A 21,948-nucleotide genomic window follows, 5' to 3' on the forward strand; every position below is an offset into this window, starting at 1 on the left:
CCTGTTTTCTTCCCAGTGACCTGTTTTGAATGAAAAGTTATACAGCCATCCTGGTTGTAAATCCCTTAATGGAATTAAACCTGTGGGTGAACATCTATATGCCAAGAGAAACTGACTGTCAGGTCCCTGTCCCTGTCACTCAGGAGTTAGGTGTTAGTAGTATATGCCCTAGGGAGAGTCTATAAATGCAATCATTCGGTTTCATTTTATTTTGCTTAATGCCATTGTTCCGCAAGCCAAAACTATCGCGGATAAGAGCACGTGTAGGGTTGCTGAGGTCCAGGGAAAGACAGCTGGAGTCTCCTTGTTAATGGTCCTTGGCCGCAGTACTGGAAGTTGGCATCACTCCTGGCATGCATCATGGCCCTTGGCAGTGTTCACACTCCCAGTGGTCCAGTTCAAAAGGTTTATGGCCTGTAGATCCTCACGTGAAATGGAGTATCCGAAACAAGCCCTTACAATGCTCTACCCATGTGCACCCAGACCCCTGCTGCCAGGTCCATAAAAACACCTCGGCACCAAGTTGGCTGCCTTCCCAGGGCTTCAAGGAGCATGTATTTCCTGGGATGCACTCACAGAAGACCCCATCTACTCAGAACTCTGAGTATTTCCAAGCCTACCTCTTTCCCAGCTTACCCATGCCTACAGGGACGGAGCTGGAAATGCCCTCTGTGGGGAATGGCATGCTCATCATCTTATTCTGCAATGGCTTGTCACTTTCAGACCAGGAAGACAGAGAGGCTGGACTTACAGTTTGTAAAAGAAAAGAATACATTTTCCTTGTTCCAAGAATGTGTTTGTGTGTCTTCTGCTGTCCCGCATATTGGTCTGGATGCTGGCGGGATCAAGGAGGGATGCCGGGAGAAGTCACAAATATGGAAATTACATTTTCCCAGCTCCATCTATTTTTGAAGCACTGGTGACTTCATGCCCCATGGCCTGGCCTTGTATGGTCACCTGAGGGCTGTCTGACTGTTTAGGCTAATGCTATTAAGACAGTTGTGAAGATAGCACTATCGAATCCGATTTTCTCTGTGCAGGCGTTAAACAACCAGCGTGCACCCCTTTTTTCCTGTCCCCTTGTCTTAGGGTTGCTGTTGCTGTGATGAAACACCATGACCAACAGCAAATCAGGAAGGGGAGGGTTTATTAGACGTACATACCCCGAATCATAGTCCATTGAGGGAAAACAAGACAAGAACCTAGGGCCCAATGCAGAGACTATAGAGGAATTCTGCTTACTGGCCTGCTCTTCATGGCTTTCTCAGCCTTATTTCTCAGAGAACATAGGACCACCAGGCCAGTGAGGGCCCCATCTACAATGAGCTGGACCCTCCAGCGTCAATCACTGATTAAGAAAATTCACTGCAGACTTGTCTGCCTACAGCCTGATGGTACAGAGGCACTAGCTCAGCTGGGGTTCCCTCCCCTCAGATGACTCCAGCTTGTGTCAAGTTGACAGTGCTAGCCAATATAACCTCGTTCTCTATCCCTACAAAAGTCAGAATCAGAGCGTGTGTTTTCCCCACAGTATACAGTCTCATGTCAGGGAAGGCAGAGTCAGCTTTAGGTCTCCGGGTGTTGAAATCAAACACCAGACTTAAATCTGGTCCAATTTCCTTTTGAAATGTCCACAGTGCACCCACGCCCTGCCAGCAGCCGCCAGGATGCTGTGTAGTTCAGTTGCTCGGTTCCCGCTTGCTGTTGTCTGCTCCCTGATTCTGCAGCTCGGTACCACCCGCTTTTGTCCAGCCTGCAGCGCTATGTCTTTGCACCAGCAATATCCCTGACAGCTCCTTAATTGCTACATGCATTTGTGCAGCTCTCTGGCAATTATGTTTCAGACCCTGTCAGGGTACCTGCTAGCCTCAGGGCTGTGTTTATATTAAATATCAATAAAGAGCTGATAACATCAGTTTGGATGGCAGGCTCACAGAAACACATTTTCCTTGGGAGCCAGGACTGTCTGGAAGATGGAAGGAAGGTTTAGGTTTCATTCTCTCTTCTAAAGGTTAAATGAAACAAGAGCAGACTTTCTGGGCAGATATCATGAACTGGTTCTTACTAAATGGCAGCAGCCATGTAGACGGGACGTTGTCCTGAACTGCACCTGATCTGTCAGAACAGCTGTTCTTCCCGCGGTAGCTTCTTTTATGTGTCCCCTCCCCCATAGGGAGCATAGGGTGGATGAGCTTTCAGATGCCCTGTTTTTATGTGTTTGTTGATGGAATTCTCACAAAAGGGGAGGGCAGAGGTCAAGGACTAGATGTTCTTGAGGCCTCCCTCTGTGCTGTATGTCACACACCCTGCATGGTCCTCTCCAAATCAGAACCCATGTCCCACAGGATGAATTGAGCCTACTAGGAACGGTGATGTGATGGAGATCACGCATGTAGGGCAGTTGGAACCATGTAAGCACTGTGCAGTATTCACGCAGAGAGTCTCCATGAATGTGCTCAGACCCAGACTTTGCATTCTGGCACTTCCTTGACTAATCATTCCTGTTGCTAGGTACCAGAATAATGTAATTCTGCCCTCTTGAAGTACCCGGAAGAGTGGCCTAGGTGCATTCCTAGGATGGTGACAAGGGAAGAGTCATGCTCACTGTTAACATCAATGGACTGAGTAAATTGGGAGCATGGGGACCATGGGAGAGGGCTGAAGGGGAGGGGAGAGGAAAGAAAGGGAGCAGAAAAAAATGTACAGCTCAATAAAATCAATAAAAAAAAAAGCTTCAGGAACCTGATACTCCCCTCAACGCCTTCTACTACCCATTTGACCGTTGCCTGATGGCAGCCTTGAGTGTCTGTCCAATACTGTAGGAGTCTCTAGTGCTATTAAGATAAGACCTGACTGCAGATCCCAATGTGCAAGACCCTGCTTCAGTCTCTGCTTCCCCATTTCCCATCCTGGCTTCCTTTTGATTCCCAAATTCCAAACCCATTAATGCGCTTTGGCTCTGAGAGTCCACACCATACCCTTTTCTCCACTCCAGGCCCTTCACCATGCAGACACTAATCTCCGTGCTTGACTATGTTATTCATTAAATTCAAGACCACATCTGGTTTTCCCTCATCACTTTGTCCCCAAGACCTGGTACGTGGTGGCACACAATGGATCTTCAGAAAATATTTTCTGAGTTAATAAATAAATGTGTATTCTATTTAGTACAGTCATTAAAGGTTTGTCAGAATATAGCAAACTGATTTCTGCCCTCTGGTAAGGTTACCAAAGTAATGTGTTAGCTTCTTGTAACTATGTCAAAAGCCTTAGACCAACAATTTACAAACAGCACAGATTTGTTTTGATTGGGTTTATGAGGTTTAGTTCATGCCCAGCTAAGCTCCATAGCTTTCAGACTCATGGCAAGGCAGAGCATCAAGGGAGAAGAGCAGCATGGCAAAGGAAAGAGCCTCTTGCCTCATGCAGCCAAGAAGCAGAGAGAAACAAAAAGGGGCTGGTGGCAAGAAATGCGCTCCCACACAAACACGACACTGATGGCCCACTTCATCCATCAAGGTCCCTTATCTAAAAGTTCCAAGCATTTCCTGAAAGTGTACCAAGTCTCAAGTCCTTCTGAGACTCAAGAAAGGCTATTAACTGTAAGTCCCTGGGTGAAAAAGTTATCTGAGACTCAAGGAAGACTGTTAATTGTAAGCCACTTAAAAACAAACAAACAAACAAAATCCAGGTTGTCAACTTAAATATATATAGTAGCCATTGCAAACATTTTCATTCTAAGTGGGATGGACAAGGACTCAGACAGAAGAAGCGGGACCTCAGTAACACTAAGACCCAGCAGAACCAGTAGCCAAGAGCAAACATTTTCATTCTAAGTGGGATGGACGAGGACAGAGATAGAAGAGGCGGGACCTCAATAACGCTAAGACCCAGCAGAGCCATCGTTTAATCCTGTCATCCTGTTGCTCCATGGCTGGCGTCCTGGACATGTGATCGCGTGCTGAGAGCTGCCAAGGGAATGCACAGTTCTCCCGATGGCTTGCCTGGCTGCAGATCAGATGGCCTCTCCCCTGGGATACCTCTGCTAACTCATTGTGGCTTTGCTTGGCAGGCATTTTACATTCCTGGCATCTTCAACTTCCTGGATTTGTCATTGCCTCTTTGACTTCATCTCCACAGCTCCTTCTCTTGGGTATTGCTTGGAAGGTCCATGACCCTGTAGCACATTGCCTAGCTTCCCGAGCTTTCCTTTGAAAACCAGATAGAAACATCCATGACCCCGTAAATCTTGCCTTCTGCTTGTCTGTGTACAAAACCAGCATCACACAGGTGGTGTCAAGGTGTGCTGCCGGCTCAGAAAGTGGCCACCTCCCTCAGGCCACAGTTACACTCCTCTGTGTACCTAAATGACTGACTGCAGGGAGCACATCTGTATATGTCCCTGAAGTGGTGCAAAAAAGAGAACTCTTTCCATAATGCTCTTTTTCCAGGAAAAATAATTTTAATGCAAGTTTACATGTTGCAATGGAGCCTCTAATGGATGATTTCTGAGGTGACGTCAAGGCATCTCAGTACAAAGAATTTTGCTTCTTTTCAGTGGTACTATCTCTTTAATAACCACACCTTCATAATTTTAAATGCCTTTTTTTTCCGCCAAATTTCTTGAGTTTTTCTCAAGCTCTATCATTTGCTCTTTGTGCTAAACACACACTGGAAATATGTCTAAAAGCATCCAGAAATAACCAATCCGTAGACTGCTTTTTAATTGTTTCTGTGAGATTAATTTTACCTCAGTCTTTAAATTCATCTTCTTGAAAAGTCTCAAGACATTGACAATTTATATAGAGATTCTTTGTACAAGATAAGGCATAAGGCCCTGGTCCTTCCAGGTCCCTGTAGAATCCTAATTACCATCTGAAAGACAGCTTTTTCATGATAGGGTCTCGCGCAGCCCATGCTGGGCTCTAACTGGATATATAGCTGAGGATGGCTTCAAATACTCAATCCCCTGCTCTCATTTGCCAAGTATTTGAATTCCAGGCAACTTCACTGTGTCTGGGCATGAGTACATTCTTTATTGTCCCATTTCTATAAACATTCCAGCCTCCTGAGCACCACAATACTTATCCATGAAGTCATCCAAGATTTCCCTGCCTTCCTTCTCCAAACCTTTCCCAATTCCCACAGTTCAGAACTTTTGTTCCACATGTTATCTAGTTACAGTGAAGGTTCAGCTTCTCCAGTGCCAGTTTTCTGTGTTGTTTAGATGTCATATTGCTGCAGCGAAATAGTTGATATAAGCACCTTCTTGGAACAATTACTCTGTAGAGGTCTGATCCCATGGCCAACTGGACACATTGTTCTGGGCCCCAGGTGGGGCTGGACACCATGATGAGAAGCATGGTGGGGAAAAATATTTACATCATGGCATATAGGAACAAACAGAGAGGTAAGAAAAATCAACCAATAAAATAGGCTCCATACTTGTGGCAGTCTACTATATGTAGCTAGTCCCTGAGCAAACACTGACAGAAGAAATTAGCATCTTTTCTGTCTGCTGGAGGTTCAAAGTAACTTGGTTATTAGGAACATGTCCCACACAACATGCTGAATTTTTACTTAGTGAATACCAACCTGACTACAATGTATCAAATACCACTTTAAAATTCAAAAACACTTAAAATGTGCTTATCTGGTGAACATGTCCAACCTTTGGATATGGGGATATGAAATTGTCATCCACAAAGTTCCCACTTCAGTGTGTGTGTGCGCGCGCATGTATGCGTGCGTATCTTAGTTAGGGTTTCTATTGCTGTGAAGAGACACCATGACCACAGCAACTCTTATAAAGGAAAACACTTAATTGGGACTGACTGACAGTTTCAGAGGTTTAGTCCACTATTATCTTGGTGTGACATGGCAGCAAACAGGCAGACATGGTGCTGGAGAAGAAGCTGAGAGTTCTGTATCTTGATCCACAGGCATCAGAAGGAGACTTTGCCACAATGGACATAGCTTGAGTATATGAAACCTAAAAGCATGCTCCCATAGTGACACAGTTTCTCCAACAAGGCTATGCCTCCTAATAGTGTCATTCTATCTGGGCCAAGCATTCAAACACCAGAGTCTATAGGAGGTATTCCTATTCAAACCACTACAGTCTCTCTCTCTCTCTCTCTCTCTCTCTCTCTCTCTCTCTCTCTCTCTCTCCTTCTCCCATATATATATATTGTAATTCTGTTGTCCGAGGTTTCAGTCCTGCCCAGTTCCCACAGTTAAGTCCCAAAGAAATCACGCAGAGGTCTACATTATAAACTGATTGGCTTAGTAGCTCAGACTTCTTATTAACTCTTATAACTTGCGTTATCCCATTATTCTTGTCTATGTTAGCCACGTGGCAATACAGTCACATTTTGCTTCTTCTATGGCTAGGTCACAACTGAGGACTAAGCTTCTCTCTTCCCAGAATTTCTTGTTGCCTGCCTATACTTCCTGCCTGGTCACCCTGCCTATACTTCCTGCCTGGCTACTGGCCAATCAGTTTATAACTAATGTAGACCTCTGTGTGATTTCTTTGGGACTTAATGACTGCAGGAACTTGTCAGTACAGAGACCTCAGACAACATATATTGTATATGTTGTAATATATATCTTAATGTTTTAAGTATGTTTACAATTTTGTGCTGGGCTGCATTGATAGCTAACCTTGGCTATATGTAAACCACTGGCAATGGTTGGACATAGCTGTATTTCTAGGGCACTTTAGCTGAGGTTTTATTGCAATGTTCTGTAGGCAGACTCCAACTCTGAATACTGAGGTGATGAACTGGCCTTACATACCATACTGTACAAGAAACTGAGGTGGACACATTGGGGGACTCTTGAAGAGAAGCTTGGTATTGGTCCCAAGCCCAGTCTACTTTGGCTGGCCAATAACCTTCAACTAATCTATGTTTTTCCCCAATAATAAGTACAAAGGTTCCATGACAGAGTCCTAGGGAAGACTGACTGGTTTTCTTCATAGGGATCACCTGCTTCAATTATCTGTTGACAGCCGAGGCTGAGAAACTGTTCCAAGTGCCATGTCACCTGGATTGTGGGATCCACACATTAAGTCATAGGTCATATAAATGGAGGCCATGATTGCTAATGGTATCTTCCATTATCTAGCCATTTGTACAAGGAGCTAACATTGCTATCCTCTGCCTTTAGTGATGAAATACTTTAAGACAGTGCCCTTTACAGCCATGGGAGCCATTTTCTTACAAAATAGGGATGAGAGAGGAGTCTGTCAGTGTGTAAAGGGCTGTACAGTTGTGGCATGTTGTACTTGTGCCATAAATATTATTATCATGATCATTTCATCATTTTGATTGCTATCATTATTTTCTCCCACAAAGACTTATGAATATCTTATTCCCAGAACACATGAAGAGGAAAATGTATGTAATGTTTTACACACATCTTAAAATAAGTTACAGCAATGTTGTACATGACTATCCTCCAAGACAAATACTTACCAACAAGCTTGGCGAGATCAACTATGTCAGGTTGCAAGATATCAACCACGCTTGGCATGTTGACTGTTTACTTCCCCTCAAAGAACAGACAGGGGCAGAAGACTCTCACCTGAGTATCTGGCTACCCGGCACCACCTGTTGTTTATGACTTGACCCTAATTGCATTGTTTTCAGGGAGGAGATACAGTACAGAGGTCAGGGGATACTCAGGATCCATCTATGTGGCTGTGGGAAAGCCGTCATCTCTGCTGGGTAGAGACTTTCTAGTGTAGCCTTTGGAGGGTTACACCTACACCCCACAAATAACCTCTCACCTAGGTTCTGCGAAGAAGTCCAGTAAACCCATTGGTTTCCCAGAATGAACTTTGGTGGAGTCATGCCTCTTCCTTCCATCCACCCCAGGGAAGGAATCTAAGCAGCAGGAGAAAGGCATGAGGCTAATGGATAAAATGAAAATGCACTGGGGAATTCATCCCCCAAACTTACGCTGAGACCACATACAAAGAGCGTCCTTGGGAATTTGCCAAGTTATTGCTTCACAACATCATTCAACATGAGATCATGGATCCTTCTTATTCTTCTGGCCCCAGGACCACCAGAAGTTGACTCCATCTTTGTGAAAAGTAACCTGTTTTTAATATCTAGCCTCTCATGAAATTTAGTGGGATGGCAAATAAGCCTGCTTTGTAATTCAGGCCACATGCAATAGTATGCTCTGTGGCCTAGGCACGATGGATAACTAGCATCAGACTCTCTCTTATTTATTCCAGGATCTAGTGAGAGTGATTAGGGGAGATGCCATTTATTTGCTCAAACAGAGGCATGAAAATCTCCATCCATTCTAAAGGTGGTCCAGCACCAACTGTAGTGAGGCGACGAGCAGGCCTTCTTTTCGTCCCGCCCAGCTCCTGCATGGCTAGCTTTGCCCCCGAAATAACAACACACAAAGTGTATTCATTTAAACACTGCCTGGCCCATTAGTTCTAGCCTCTTTTTGGCTAACTCTCATATCTTGATTAACCCATTTCTATTAATGTAGGTAGCACCACAAGGTGGTGGCTTACCAGGGAAGATTTAGAATGTCTGACCTGGCAGCTGGATCCATGGCGTCTGACCCAGAGAGGAGAGGCATGGCAATTGCCTCACTTCCCTTCTTCCCAGCATTCTGTTCTGTCTACTTCACTCACCTATGTTCTGACCTATCAGGCCAAGCAGTTTCTTTATTAATTAACCAATGAAAGCAATGGATAGACAGATGACCTTCCCACATCAACCCACCCTGGAGAACAGCTACATAGGCTCAGTTCCCTGCCTCCTCATTCTGGTGTAATTGCATATCTAGGAGGTACAGAGCTTCTAAGAGTTTTACTTAGGCAAGTATGAGATCCTGTCTGTCACCAAGTCCAAGGTACGCTACACCTCCCCGAAAAGCAGCCCTGCACCAATCTTGCGGCTTCTAAATCCAGACTCTTCTTCCAACATTGGTTTTGGAAAAGAACAATTTCTTTGTAATTCTGTATCCATCTCTGTTCACACAGATTCCCTAGGAATGGGCCCAGATTTTGTGGTAGGAAATGACAAGTTAAAATAATTCAGTTCTGCTAATTTATAGTAGAATGAAGGGGTATTGAGAGGGGAAAATCAAGTGTGTACCGGACGACGGCAGCCTGGAGAGGAAATTCAGGCACCGAGACAGCCATGAAGATTCTGATTGCTCATCCTGGAAGAGGAAGCAGCTATGCTCGCTATGGATTTCAGAAATAAATTTGATTTGGGACCATGAGTCTAGGCAGGATGAGTCTTGGCCCTGTGCAGGCAGGGGCATTATCTGTTAGAGAATGTGTACTTGGCTGGGAACTTCACAGTTCCCTAAAATCTTTTGCTGAGCCTGCCCATCCCCCCAGCCTCGGCTAATCCTCCCCTCATGGGCCCCAGCAGCACCCCTTTCCCTGCTATACCTGATTTCTTTTCAGATCACTGTTTTAGAACTCTGTCTGTCTACCACGCTCTTGCTGAAGGGATTCTTAGTAGCCTCCTTGGCATGCAGGTGTCCCCTCCCTGAGGTCCCCCTCCTTCCTTCACATCCAAAGTAACTTTCTAACCTGTTCCATTCCCTTTGCAAGGCACATTTCTCTTTGAAGTTCCTTTTGTTGCCTCCTCGTGAGACAGAACTGTCTGGATTCCTGTCACCACTAGCCAAATCCTTGATGGAACCTCCAGGGAAGGAATGTTTGCTTTGGCTTCTGTTTGAGAGGTTGCAGTCTGTGCTTGATGGCTCTGTTGTCTTGGAGCTCTGGCTAAGCAGAGTGTCATGGCAAGGGAGGCAAAAAGGGATGAAGCTGCCCACTTCATAGCAGTCAGAAAGCAAAGGAGTCAAACAGGAGCTTGGGCAAGGCACAGCCCTCGACAATATGCCCCCACTACCTACTTCCTCCAACTGGACCCCATGTTCCCAAGTCTTCGAAACCACTTAGAGAGTGCCATCAGATGGGAACTTGGTGTTCAGCAAATGGACCTGTGTGGGATACTTCAGATCCAAACCATATAAAATCCCTATAGTGTAAGTGATTGAGAAACACTTGTTGTATAAATAAAAGAGAATAATCCAAGTGCTTTGACTTGAGAATTTAAGGAAGAGACTGATTCAGACTTACCCTACCATGTAGTATGTGGATAGCTGAACTAAAGTGTAGGCTTAGAGAGTCACCTCATCCCTGGGATAGTTAATGCAGCAACAAAGGATGCACGGTTCGCTCTGCTCCTGAGATCAGTCAGTGCATTCAGGAATAGCTGCTCCCATCTCTCTTCCCGGAATGAAGGTACCTGCCACTTAGGGAAGTGAAGTCACAAGGCCCAGGCTATTAGCTAGCACATGTCAAGTGTGAGCTCAGTGCTGGAACTCCACTCCAGAGCCGAGCCTCGGATTGTTGGGCTGCTTTGCAATGGGGTTGCCCAGCAACTTAGACAAAGAGAAAGGAAGAACACTCATCCCGGGGCTGTGTTCATGCGTTTCCTAATGGACAAGATGAGAGGCAGCCTCTGTTTATGATGTGTTCGTGGCCCATCTGCTGCACTAAGAACCTGGATAGACTTGGAACTGAAAGGCGTTTTGTTGTTGGGATGTCTGCTGTATTATAAATACAAGCCAAGGGTATAAAAAATTCTCTTTAAATGCTAAGCCTAGATGTACCACAACGGTGGAGCATTCTCTCCGGACATCCCCTAGTGTCTGTTCTGGTAAAAGCTGAACATTCTTGACATTTTGGGGGTGACTGTATCTCAGCAGGGAGGCAGGATTGGTGCTATTTCTTCACTGTATAAAGAGGGACATGCACAAAAACGCTGTGTAGAGTGGACAGCAACAGTGGCAAGAATGACCCCGTCATGTGGAAACATTACATTACATGGAAAATACTGTTTTTGTTATGTATTCTTGACATTTAAGAAAATGACTTTGGGGCTAAGGAGATGGCTTAGCTGGTTACTCACTTACCATGAATGCATGAGGACTAGAGTTCAAATCCCCGGCGCCCAGGCAAATGCTGAGTGGGCATAGGGGCCTGCTTGTAATTCCAGCACTCAGCCAGAATTCTCAGAACAAGTGCTTTCAACTGAAATAGGCCTCTGTGAATACGAGAGCGAGTGATCAAGAAAAACACCTAACATCAACCTCTTGCTCCCACATGCATGTGTACATACGTGCACAGCAGCACATAAATGTGTACCCACAAGCATATATATGCACATGCATACCACACACAGACCCAGGTCAAAAGTATATGTTTAAAGATACACATTAATTACCTAAGGAAAAAAAAATAAAGATACACGTTAGTGCAATGTGGGCGGGATTCATCAACTACGTTCATATAAACAACTTGACCTGAAAATTAGAATTGTCACTGCAAAAGCACAGAGTGAGGCCTTTAAAGGGTCTCTATCACAAAAAGTCCTGTGCGTCCTCAACTCAGACCTTAAAAATAATATACACAGGAGCTGGAGAGATGGTTCAGTGGTGAAGACCACTGGCTGCTCTTCCACAGGACCTGGGTTCAATTCCCAGAACCCAAATGGTAGCTCACAATCATCGGCAATTCCAGTTTCAGGGGATCCAACAGCCTTTTCTGACTGTGTCAAATACATATTCGATGCACAGACATACCTGGAAACAAATATACATATAAAAATATATGCAAACCATGAAATAGGAGTATATTTTAGAGAATAATTCAGAGTATGGATACCATGTGAATAGTGGCCTCCAAACCACCTGAGCCTTAACCTCTCATTTTTGTAGATGTGACTATATAAGGTCTGGACTTGATGTCTACACCTGTCCTTATGATGGAAAGAATTGGGTATTTATTTGGTACAGAGACTCAGAAGGGTGGCCCATATCATGCGGAGTCTCTAAGCCAAGGAATGTCAAGTTAGCACAGAGTACAAGGAGGTTAGGAGAATGACAAGGACAGTCTTCCTCACAGGCTCCCAAGGATGTCAGCCCCATCACACCTTGGCTTTGGACTTTTGGCTTCCAGAATCATAAAATAATAAATTCTGTTGTTAGGGCCACCAGGTCTAGAGTTAGTGATTAGAGCAGGTGGTGGGTATGGTCTCTAAGACCCCTAAGATGATGAGAGGGGAAGGTCCTAAATGAGGCAAAGGGACTGTAGAAACATCTGGAAACCAAACCCAAACAAGGAAATGCTTAGCTTGTTGCGTGAGAGAATGCTGAGAATTTTACAAATGACCACAAGACAGTCAAGACCTCAGCTCCCAGAGAAGGACCATGTGGCTAGAGTACCAGTACAAACCCAGACTGACAGCGGCTTCTTCCTCAGTGGCTAGCAGAAGGGCCCCCCTGAGGAAGGGTGGATGGGCAATCTTGACTAATTCTTGAGTTACTGACTTCTGGTGTAGACCACTGATGATGAGAAACCATCTTTAACCCAGGTGTGTGTGTGTGTGTGTGTGTGTGTGTGTGTGTGAGTGTGTGTGTGTGTGTGTCTTAGATGCTTAAATACCTTATTCAAATGCCTTGTATCCATGTCTGTCTCTTTGCTGACTGTAATGACAGACAGTTTTTCAAGGCTTCCCATCTATTAAGATTGTTCATGACAGAAGCCTCTGAATTTTGTACACTCACTATCATGGTTTCATATCCCAAGGAATGACACGGATGCGTATTAATCCAGCCTCTGTTTTGAACAGGTCATATTTACTAGTTCCACTTTACTATGCCCTTGAAAGTCAAATCTCCCTTTTCGTAAAGAACCACTCAGAGCAAGATTTAGTGTCCAAATTTAGTGTCCAGGAGATTACCTGGTATCGCTGACTGTGCTCATTGGTGGAAATCCTGGAATTCCAGGACCACCTGGAAGGATGGGAGTCCCGTCTCTATCCACAAAGGAATCATAATTATACAATCGGACCAGTCCCAAAGCAAACATGGTCCCACTGAAAACCACTGAATTCTGCAACATGTTGAGACGATGAGCTAGTAAAATAGATTGTCTTTTCTTTTTTTCTTTTTTTTTTTTTTTTTTTTTGCTTCTGACTATGGAAAGGTTTTGTATGATTCTGATATAATTAAGTCCATCAATGGACGTAAAAGCCATGGGTTTTTTGAGTTGTTACTGTATTTGCATGTTTGTGGGCTCATGTAAGTGGCTTTTGCAGCCAAGAGTGAGTCACAGTAATTACTATCAAGCTTGGGCAGGAATAATAAATGGGTTTGTTCTCCAGAACTGCAAGGATAAAACCTTTCTCAAAAGTATTCTATGGTATAAGATTGAATCAGTCGTGTTCACATTCCCAGGCTATGGTGTGGTTGATACAGTGGCAGGGGTTACAACATGCCCTTTTGAGATAAAAGTCCGAGTCCCAATGGTCTCCATGATCTGAAAGAAATGGCAAGGTGGAGGTGAGGCTGTCAGGCTAGACCTAGGCCCACCAGCTCATCAGCTGCCGACTGTAGACTCTGTCTGTCTAGGAAAAACATGAAGGGTGGCCAACTGAGGAAGGACAGCCAGCTGTGGGCAGGCATGGAAGAGAGCTTGGGTACTGTTCTAGTTTGATAAATTACCCTGATAAAAATTTATGGGAAAGAAGGTTTCTTTCAGCTCAAAATTTCAGGTAACATTCCTTCTTAGCAGGGAGCTCAAGGTGGTAGAACTTGAAGCAATCAGCCATGCCATAGTAACACACAGAGAGAAAAAATGAATTCATGCAAGCCTATAACTCAGCATACTGTATCTGCTCTTAAACAGCATAGGACTCAAACCCAAGGCTTGGTTCCATCCAATGTTGACTGGGTTTTCCCATATCAATGAATTTAACCAGCTAATCCCCCACAGACATGCCCACAGGCCAATCTGAACTATCCAGTCCCTCACTGAGACTCTTTTCAGGATATCCTAGTGTGTCAACTTGGCAATTAAAAGTAAACATCTTATGTCCCATCGGCCAATAATCATCTTCCTTTCCAGTGTAGTTCATTGGTAGGTAGGTCTATTTTTAGAATGATTTAGCTTTCACTGGCATACTAAGCAACTTAAGCCCGGGATGACAAAATCTGTCTTTATCGTCCCCACTTGTAGAGTGCCAGTAGGCATTGCAATAAGCATACTACTGTGTGGTTGCCGTGACTCAGCAGTCCAGAAGAGACTCTGGAGAGGGACCTGGACTTTGGGCCAGTGGACTAGCTCTGTGGGTGCTTTCTACTGCTGTATTCCACATCTGGGCTACAGCATCAGCGGTCCCACCCGGCTTACTTATCTGTGCTTGGAGGGAAGCATGCGGATGAAGGAGGGGCAGGGGAGAGTCTGGAGGGCACCACGATGGATGCTGAATCTGCCCAGCCTTTGATTCTCATAAGCTTTATATAGCTCAAACCAAAGGAGAGGGAAGACAAAAGACTTCTCTACCGTGATGCAAGGAAAGCATCATGTAACCACACCTAGATCCTGTTAGTTGTAGCCCCTGGGTCAACCGTCCAGTCAATAACCTGTAAGAAGCAGGAGTAGGCCTGAACTGACTCCACATCTGTGGGCTCCCACATTCTACCATTAGCTGTTTCCTGAAGATCTGTTGAGCTTTTCAAGCGGGCCACCAGCATGGGCCTTATTATTACTGTTCGCCTATAATGCAAGCACAGGCTAGCGCTCTGCCTCTCAGCAGCCCATGCAGTTTTAGAAAAGGCCCCGCTTCCTGTCCCAGTTCCAGTCTCTGTGTGGCTCAGTGTCATTTGCCTTCCTACCTGGAGGGCTGTTGCAGGGGACAGAAGAAAGTGACCCCATGCTATCCCATGGGAAGGGAGCAGAAAGTGGGCTCTCCTCTACTTCTCCCGGTCTATATGGTCATCGCATTGCTACTTTACCTCCTCATATCCGGGCTAAATAGTAGTTCCTTTTAGAACTGATTGTGGTTGAGTGTTGTCTCATCCCGAAACATTGTCTTCAGGAGAAAAGAGAAACGGGGAGAAAGTAGACAGTCACAAAGCACCTCCCTGATCCACCTTCTTTAGCCTGTAGGTAAAAATTCCTTTATTTCTCTTTTTTCCCCTCTGCTCTCATCTTTTAAATATATAAAGAAAACACAAAGAATTAATTTGGACTTTCAACAGGAGGAAAAAGGTTTGTTAATGGAACGCGAGGCCAGAAAAGTAATTGTCTTTTTTAGAGAGTCTCACTATGGAGCTCAGGCTGTTTGGATCATCCAGGATGGCCTTGAACCTTGACCTTCTTGCTCCTGCTTCCTAAATTTCCTGGGTGCCACAGTGTCCAGATTGTGTGGTTTCTGTAGAACAACCTTTGTTTTATCTCTCATTTGTCCACCCATCCACCCAGCAACCCATCTCTCTACCCATTGGTCAGTGCAGATTTTCATCTAGTCGCTGAGTATCCACAGGGCAGAGGATGAATGACAAGATCTTCCCGTACTGGGTTCACACTCCGCTTAGTGGAAGGGGAGAGCTTATGATGTAACCCCAGCTGGAGCAGGGCCCTGTTGGCTGAGGTGATTAGTAAGAGACAGCACATCTTCCTTTCGAATGCTGGATTCCAGAAATCAGGAAGCAGATGCTAAGAGAGCTGTGTTCTCTGTCAAATCAAGTATTACCAATACAAGGCCACGCCGTTTGAGTAAGATACACCAATGGAGGCTCCTGGGCGGCACAGAGAGCAGACAGGAGCACCATCCTGAGTGTCTGGAATCTCTGCCTCTCAGCATCTCAGACTCACTGATGTGAGTGAGCCTGGATGTGTGCTACCTGTGATCGGGCTCCCTCTGCTTCCTAATGGTGCTCTGTTCTGTTTGTTTTCAGATCCTGCAATTGTCAATGGTGTTTATTGGTCTGAATCCCTAAACAAAGTGTTTGTAGATAACTTTGACCGGGACCCATCTCTCATCTGGCAGTATTTTGGAAGTGCAAAGGGATTTTTTAGGCAATATCCAGGTAAGTGTGCCTAAGTTGACTACTCTGGTTTCAGTGAATGATTTGATGATTCCCTTTAGTTTCCCAATTAATAGTTTTCTCCCTTCCCTTGGAAGAAAGTGAAGAATTAGATCCTGTTGTTAGCATACAGAATAGGAGCAAAAAGGAGATACCTGTGTGTATATGCACGCGAGTATATGAGCGTGCGCGTGTGCTCACACACCACACACACACGGCATTGATAACAGAAACTGTGTGGCTTTAGCATCTTTCTCCATAAATTAATTTGTAGAGTAAACAGAGCACTGGGGCATGAGCCGTACCACATTTGGTCTTCTCATAGAAGAGCTTGGTTTCTCATTATTCCACTGGTGTTGATTGTTGTGTGATCATTGTTGTCAGAGGAAATAGATCAAGTTGTGGGGGCAAAAGTAAATTTTGACTAAAAGGTGTAAGAAATATAGAACGTGAACTTAGGTTCTCTGACTCCAGAGGTGGCTTACCTCTGGAGTCAGAGGTTGAAAGAGTCAAAGCATGGCAGATGGTGACACCCCTCTAGAGAGCACCCCCCCAACAACTCCCCCAGGTCAGCATGTTTCTGCCATTTGTTCGTCATTCCCATGGAACAGGTGTTCCATCTGGAGCCTTCCTGGGCCTCTGCCTCGCAGTAGGGTTTTAATTCTAGCTTGGCTTAAATTTTAATTAAAACGGGAAGTTTTAATTTTGCTTACAAGTTGTGAAAACAGGACTTGAGGCTGCAATTGTTCCAGCATCGCAGCTGTAGAAATTAACTAGCTCAACCTAAAAGGAGGGGGAACATGCACACTCACGCGCACACACAAACACACTGCACATTCTTGGAGCAATTAAGCCAAGGCTTTCATTAAGTAAGGCTAGGCATCCGATGACTTTCAACATTACTGCACCAACACCATCAGCTTCCACCTTTAGGAGTGTTTGCTCTGCACACAGCATCTGTGGCCTGAGACTTCCCTGACGGGGCATCTGCCTTAGCAGATTATTCAATGGTTCCCAAGAGTCCTGTTCCGCAGGGTGCACATGCTTCCTCGTGGAGCTCACAGCCATTTAAGCAATAAGTATCCTATTACAGATAATGTTATAATAAACAGTGGACCATTAAAGTTTTTAATGTCACCAAATTGCAGTCCATGTTGATGTGCACAGCAGAGCAACTTCGATGCACATTGTAAAGGCTGGAACATGTCGGGCAAGCCAGCCCGCCTAGCAGTCACCTGGAAAGCTGGCCATCTGACCTTGTGGCATTGGGATGTGAGTGGAAGAGATAAGTAGGAGCCACAATCATGGGGTGTCTTCACCAACAAGAAATCCTTAAAGTAGAGTTGCAAAGATATTGGAAAGCAAGGGGAGTCACCATAAAGGGCTCATGTGATTGGGAGATTTATTAATAGATGAAGCCAGTTTAGTCAAAATGCTAGCACTTCTCCTGTGGTGGTTTTGGCACAATTTTAACTCCATAGGATATCTGTATCTTTTCTGCCTTGGTTAATACGTGGATACAGTCTTCTGAAGATATTTGGTTGCCCTGAATGATGTCGTGTAGCCACTTGACTCTGGAATTGGTTCCAGACAGAGCTCATCTCTTGCCTCCTGCTCACACAGTAAGGAGAAACTTGAAGTAGGCATTTTACCATGTATTTTTCATATTAGGATACTTCTGTCCACTTTCACTGTATTGTAAAAGCGCCAGTTGGTACCAATATACCTGACCTTAGGTAGATAAACTCTTCTTCATCCCTACAAGTGTATCCAAAGCCCTAGGTTTATCATAAGCCGTGAGTGAGGACTTGCAAAGCAGAAGGTAGATTAGGTAGCAGAGGTCAAATTCCCCAGTTTGACCTTGAGAAGCTCTCTCTTGTGCAAAACACCTTGGTCAGAAGTTTGGGTAACAAATGGCATAGACCCAATGAAGCCAAGCTCCAGCAAGGAACTCATGTTTAAGCCCCTAAAACCTGAAGTCCGTGTGCTGTTCTAGAAAACTGGTAGGTTCCATCCAACACTCGGTCAGATCCTTGTTTCTCTGGCACATGATCGACTTAAACCGAGGATCAGTGTCTTCCATCTTGCAGGATTTTTTCAGTGAGGATCGTGGGGGTGTAGTGGGCATGCACTCCAGTAGTTTGGATAAAAGCACCTCGAACTGTGCATGTCTGGAACGCAGGACTGCTAAGCCTCTCTCAGGTAGTACTTGGTTACAGCGGCCCTGGTGAAGTCATGAAGCATCTCAAGCTTAGTGCCTCTTCTGCCTCTTTTACCTATTAGCCACCACCGGGCATCTGCCTGTCCTGGCACTTGTGATTTCTCTCTGAGTGTCTGTGCCTCCAGAGAGACTCCTTGGGGGATTCTAGTTTGGGTCAAGTTGACCTGCACAGGGTCATCCTATTCTGTGTCTACTTCGGTGCTGGTATTGTATTCTTTGCTAGTTTCCTAGCAGGCTGATCTGATAGGGGCTTTTAGGAAAACGGGGCTGCCAAGGGTGCCTGTGGGGATGTGGAAGCTGCAGCCCACCTGCAGTGATCCTTTCCTAGCCACCCCTGTCCCTTCTAGGAAGTTTTGGGAGAGCACACCACAGTAAGGATGCCAGCAGAAGAAGCCATGGAGTTCTGGTGGATGAGACATGGTGTCTATAAATATGCATGGGCAGTTACGACACACATGATGAATGCAGTGCGTCAGCACACATACACACACACACACACACACACACACATATGGAATTGTGCCATTCTAACTATGCCTGACTTTCCACAAAACAACATGCCAGATACATTTGGAATGAACCTCATTATGGCCCCTTATTGTGCCCTTTAGAGTAGGCCCCAGTGCTGGTACCAGGAGGGCAGATCATAGTATCACTGTGGGACACACAGTGCCATAACTCCAGGCTGTGTGGTGGTTTGTGCACATTCTCTTATCCCAGTTTGTTCTTGCCATGGCAGGATCAAGAATGCTGGCTGTCGTGAGCTGAGAAAGAAAAAGAAAGCAGTCAGTGCTGAGCTCCAAATCAGCCGTGAAAATAGCTTTTCTGTCTTTTTTCTTCTTCTTCTTCTTCTTCTTCTTCTTCTTCTTCTTCTTCTTCTTCTTCTTCTTCTTCTTCTTCTTCTTCTTCTTCAAAATCTGTTTGAAGTCCTCTAGCCGGGAGCAGGACTGCTGGCCAAGAATGGCGAGGCCCTAACTTGTTTTAAAGCAGCCATTCCTTTATTTTTAAATGAATGAGAAGTAATACATTTATTTGTTTATTACATGTGTGTATGTGAATGTGGGCTGTGTATGCATGAACACATGAATGTACATGTCACCGTGTGTATAAGTCTATAGGGCAGCTTGAACCAGGTGCTTCTTTCCTGCTATCATGTGGGCTTGGGGATTAAACACACATTGTCAAGCTTTGCAGGAAATACTTTTGCCTGCTGAGCCGTCTTATTGGCCCTGAAACAAAATACCATTCTTAAACTAATCAGATGTACAAGGAGAATGCCACCCTTGGTTCTCAAACTATGAGAATGGGAATGACTATGGGAAAAACTGCTTTGGCTTCCAGGCCTAGATTCAAACTTTATTTTTCAGAATAATTAGGGTCATTTCATTTGAGCAGGGAAAAGCATGCCAAATGTCTGAGTTTTAAGACAGGAACTGGAGGAAACACTGTGAGGTGGGACCATCAGATCCCATGGTTTCTCCTTAGCCCAGGCGATAGACATGACCTCACTGGGGTCTGGGGATGGGGCCAGACACTGCCTAGAGACCTTTGAATGATGCCAGCAGCTTCAGCACCTTGCTGGGCTGTGAGAAATGGTCTTGGCTGTCTTTATCTAAAGCTGTGAAAGGAACTAGAGTCACATCCCATCTCCATGGACAGCATGTTGCTGAGGCTGTCTCCATTCACTGTCTGAAGCAGGAAGGGCTAAGGCCCTGTTTGCTGTAGGACTGGTGCCTGAGGGCACTTTGTAGAGCTGGATGAATGGCCAATGAGGAGCTCCTGGGCTCTGATTTTCCACCCCATCTATTGGGTTAGCAAAGCAGAGCAGCCTTAAAGTACTGCAGATAACCATTTGAAATCTCAGGGTTTCTCAACACCCCCATTTTTCTTCTAGGGATTAAATGGGAACCAGATGAGAATGGCGTCATTGCCTTTGACTGCAGGAACAGGAAATGGTAGGCAGAGCTTAAACCTCTTAGTCAATTTTGAGAGAAAATATCGAGAGGCCACAATTCATGTTTACTTAATTTTCTGTCCACTCAGGTATATCCAGGCAGCAACTTCTCCAAAAGATGTTGTCATTTTAGTGGATGTCAGTGGCAGCATGAAGGGACTCCGCCTGACCATCGCCAAGCAAACAGTCTCCTCGATTCTGGACACTCTGGGCGATGATGACTTCTTCAACATCATCACAGTGAGTGTGCCTGTTCTGTGCTTTCTTTGCGCTTTGGGTCATTTGCACTGTTGCTGTTGGATGTGCAGGGTCTGGGGACCAGAGGATGAAGGTTGATTATGGCCACATGCAATTCACTGAATCAGGGACAGTAGAAGGTCTTTCTAGGGAGACGGAGAATGCTATGGAATTCATTGCTTCTTTGAAGTTAGCAAACAGCATCTCCAGCCTTTTTGGGGATCTTGGGGAAGAGATGTAGAAAAGATGTCCCATGAGCTGCCAGAATTTTTCATGTGATATTGAACTTGAAGCCAGGTCAGTTCCATGTTCATGATGGTAACTGATGAGATACTGAAAGACAGGGAGTGGTGTACCCTTCATAGATAGAAAATCTTTCCTCCCCAACACTCCAGGAGGTTGGCCAGCTTGGGTATATTCTCCAAGGGAAGAGCCAAGAAAAAGCATCAGTGAAATGTCTGGGGTTCCAAGACATGGCAGGCCAGAGAACCAGTCATGGCTGGGCAGTGACACAGACATGAAGAGAGATGTATTCCATTGTAGTTTGTAGTTATTTTTGTTCTTCACTGTTCTTTGATAGGATTGCCATCATGCACCTTATGTCCCTACCCTTTCAAAGACCTCCCTCTCTTTTCAAAGATTTCAGTCACAAGGAACTTCGCTCCTCTGTCATGATCAGCTAGGCATGTGGATGTGGTGCACAGGTGTGCTTTGCCATATTCATCCGTTTGGGACATCCTATGTTCTGTGTCGCAGGTGACAGTGGAGGTAGTGTGGCAAGAAACGTGGAGTTTGGGCATTGGCGTTTGGATGTGGTTCTGTGGTGTGTGCCTTACCATACCTTTGGATAGAGGGTGATGTCATTGAGTCCTGTGTTAGGGCAGCTGTCAGAAGACACAGATCACCAACTTCTGTTCTCTAGGTCAAGGTGCAAGTGCTTAAGTAGCAAGGGTGTTGCTTGGGTCCTCTTCCAACATTTTTGTGATGAGACCTCCAGATGCAAAGGCTCAACTGCAAAGCAAAGGAACTGACAGTAAAGCTGAGGCTTTAAGAAGCTATTGAGCTGTGCCAGCAAGGTGGTTCAGGAAGAAAAGGTGCTAGCTTCCCAGCCACGAGTCAATGGCCAGGACTCAAACAAACAACACAATACAACATGTTCTTTTCCATGTCACAAGCATATGTGTGTGCATACTCACATGTGTGTGTGTGCATACCCATGTACACACACACATGCATCTGCCTAATAATTGTAGTAAAATTTTAAAGCTCGGAAGAGCAACTGGAAAAGAAGGAAACTATTACCTTACTGGGTGCAGAAGTTGATTACCGTGTATGCCTTGGACAATACCTGACAAACAGCAGGAGTTTAAGGGCTGAATAATACAGTCTACATCAGTGCTTCTCAGCCTGTGGGTCTCGACTCCTTTGGGAATCCAATGATCCTGTCACAGGGGTCGCCAAACCACAGGAAAACCCAGGTATCTGCACTAGGATTCATACCAGTCGCAAAATTACAGTTATGAAGTAGCAGCGAAAATAATTCTATGGTTTGGGATCACCACAGCATGAGGAACTGTATCAAAGGGTCGCAGCATTAGGAAGG

The 21,948-nt window shown here is 45.1% G+C and overlaps 1 protein-coding gene across 2 annotated transcripts in view; it reads left to right on the plus strand.

Annotated features, from left to right (window-relative positions):
- Cacna2d3 (calcium voltage-gated channel auxiliary subunit alpha2delta 3) overlaps positions 1-21,948 on the plus strand; it is an 835,389-nt gene that overhangs the window by 360,776 nt on the left and 452,665 nt on the right. For both annotated transcript variants that reach the window (XM_041662952.1, XM_041662953.1), the window contains exons 6-8: positions 15,805-15,936; positions 20,049-20,109; positions 20,198-20,348. In XM_041662952.1, the coding sequence (XP_041518886.1) occupies positions 15,805-15,936; positions 20,049-20,109; positions 20,198-20,348 (344 nt within the window). The remainder of the gene's footprint in view (positions 1-15,804; positions 15,937-20,048; positions 20,110-20,197; positions 20,349-21,948) is intronic.

This window comes from Microtus oregoni, unplaced genomic scaffold (genome assembly GCF_018167655.1).
Source record: "Microtus oregoni isolate MIOR12 unplaced genomic scaffold, Mior012 000013F_ref0000133, whole genome shotgun sequence".
Lineage (NCBI taxonomy): Eukaryota > Metazoa > Chordata > Mammalia > Rodentia > Cricetidae > Microtus > Microtus oregoni.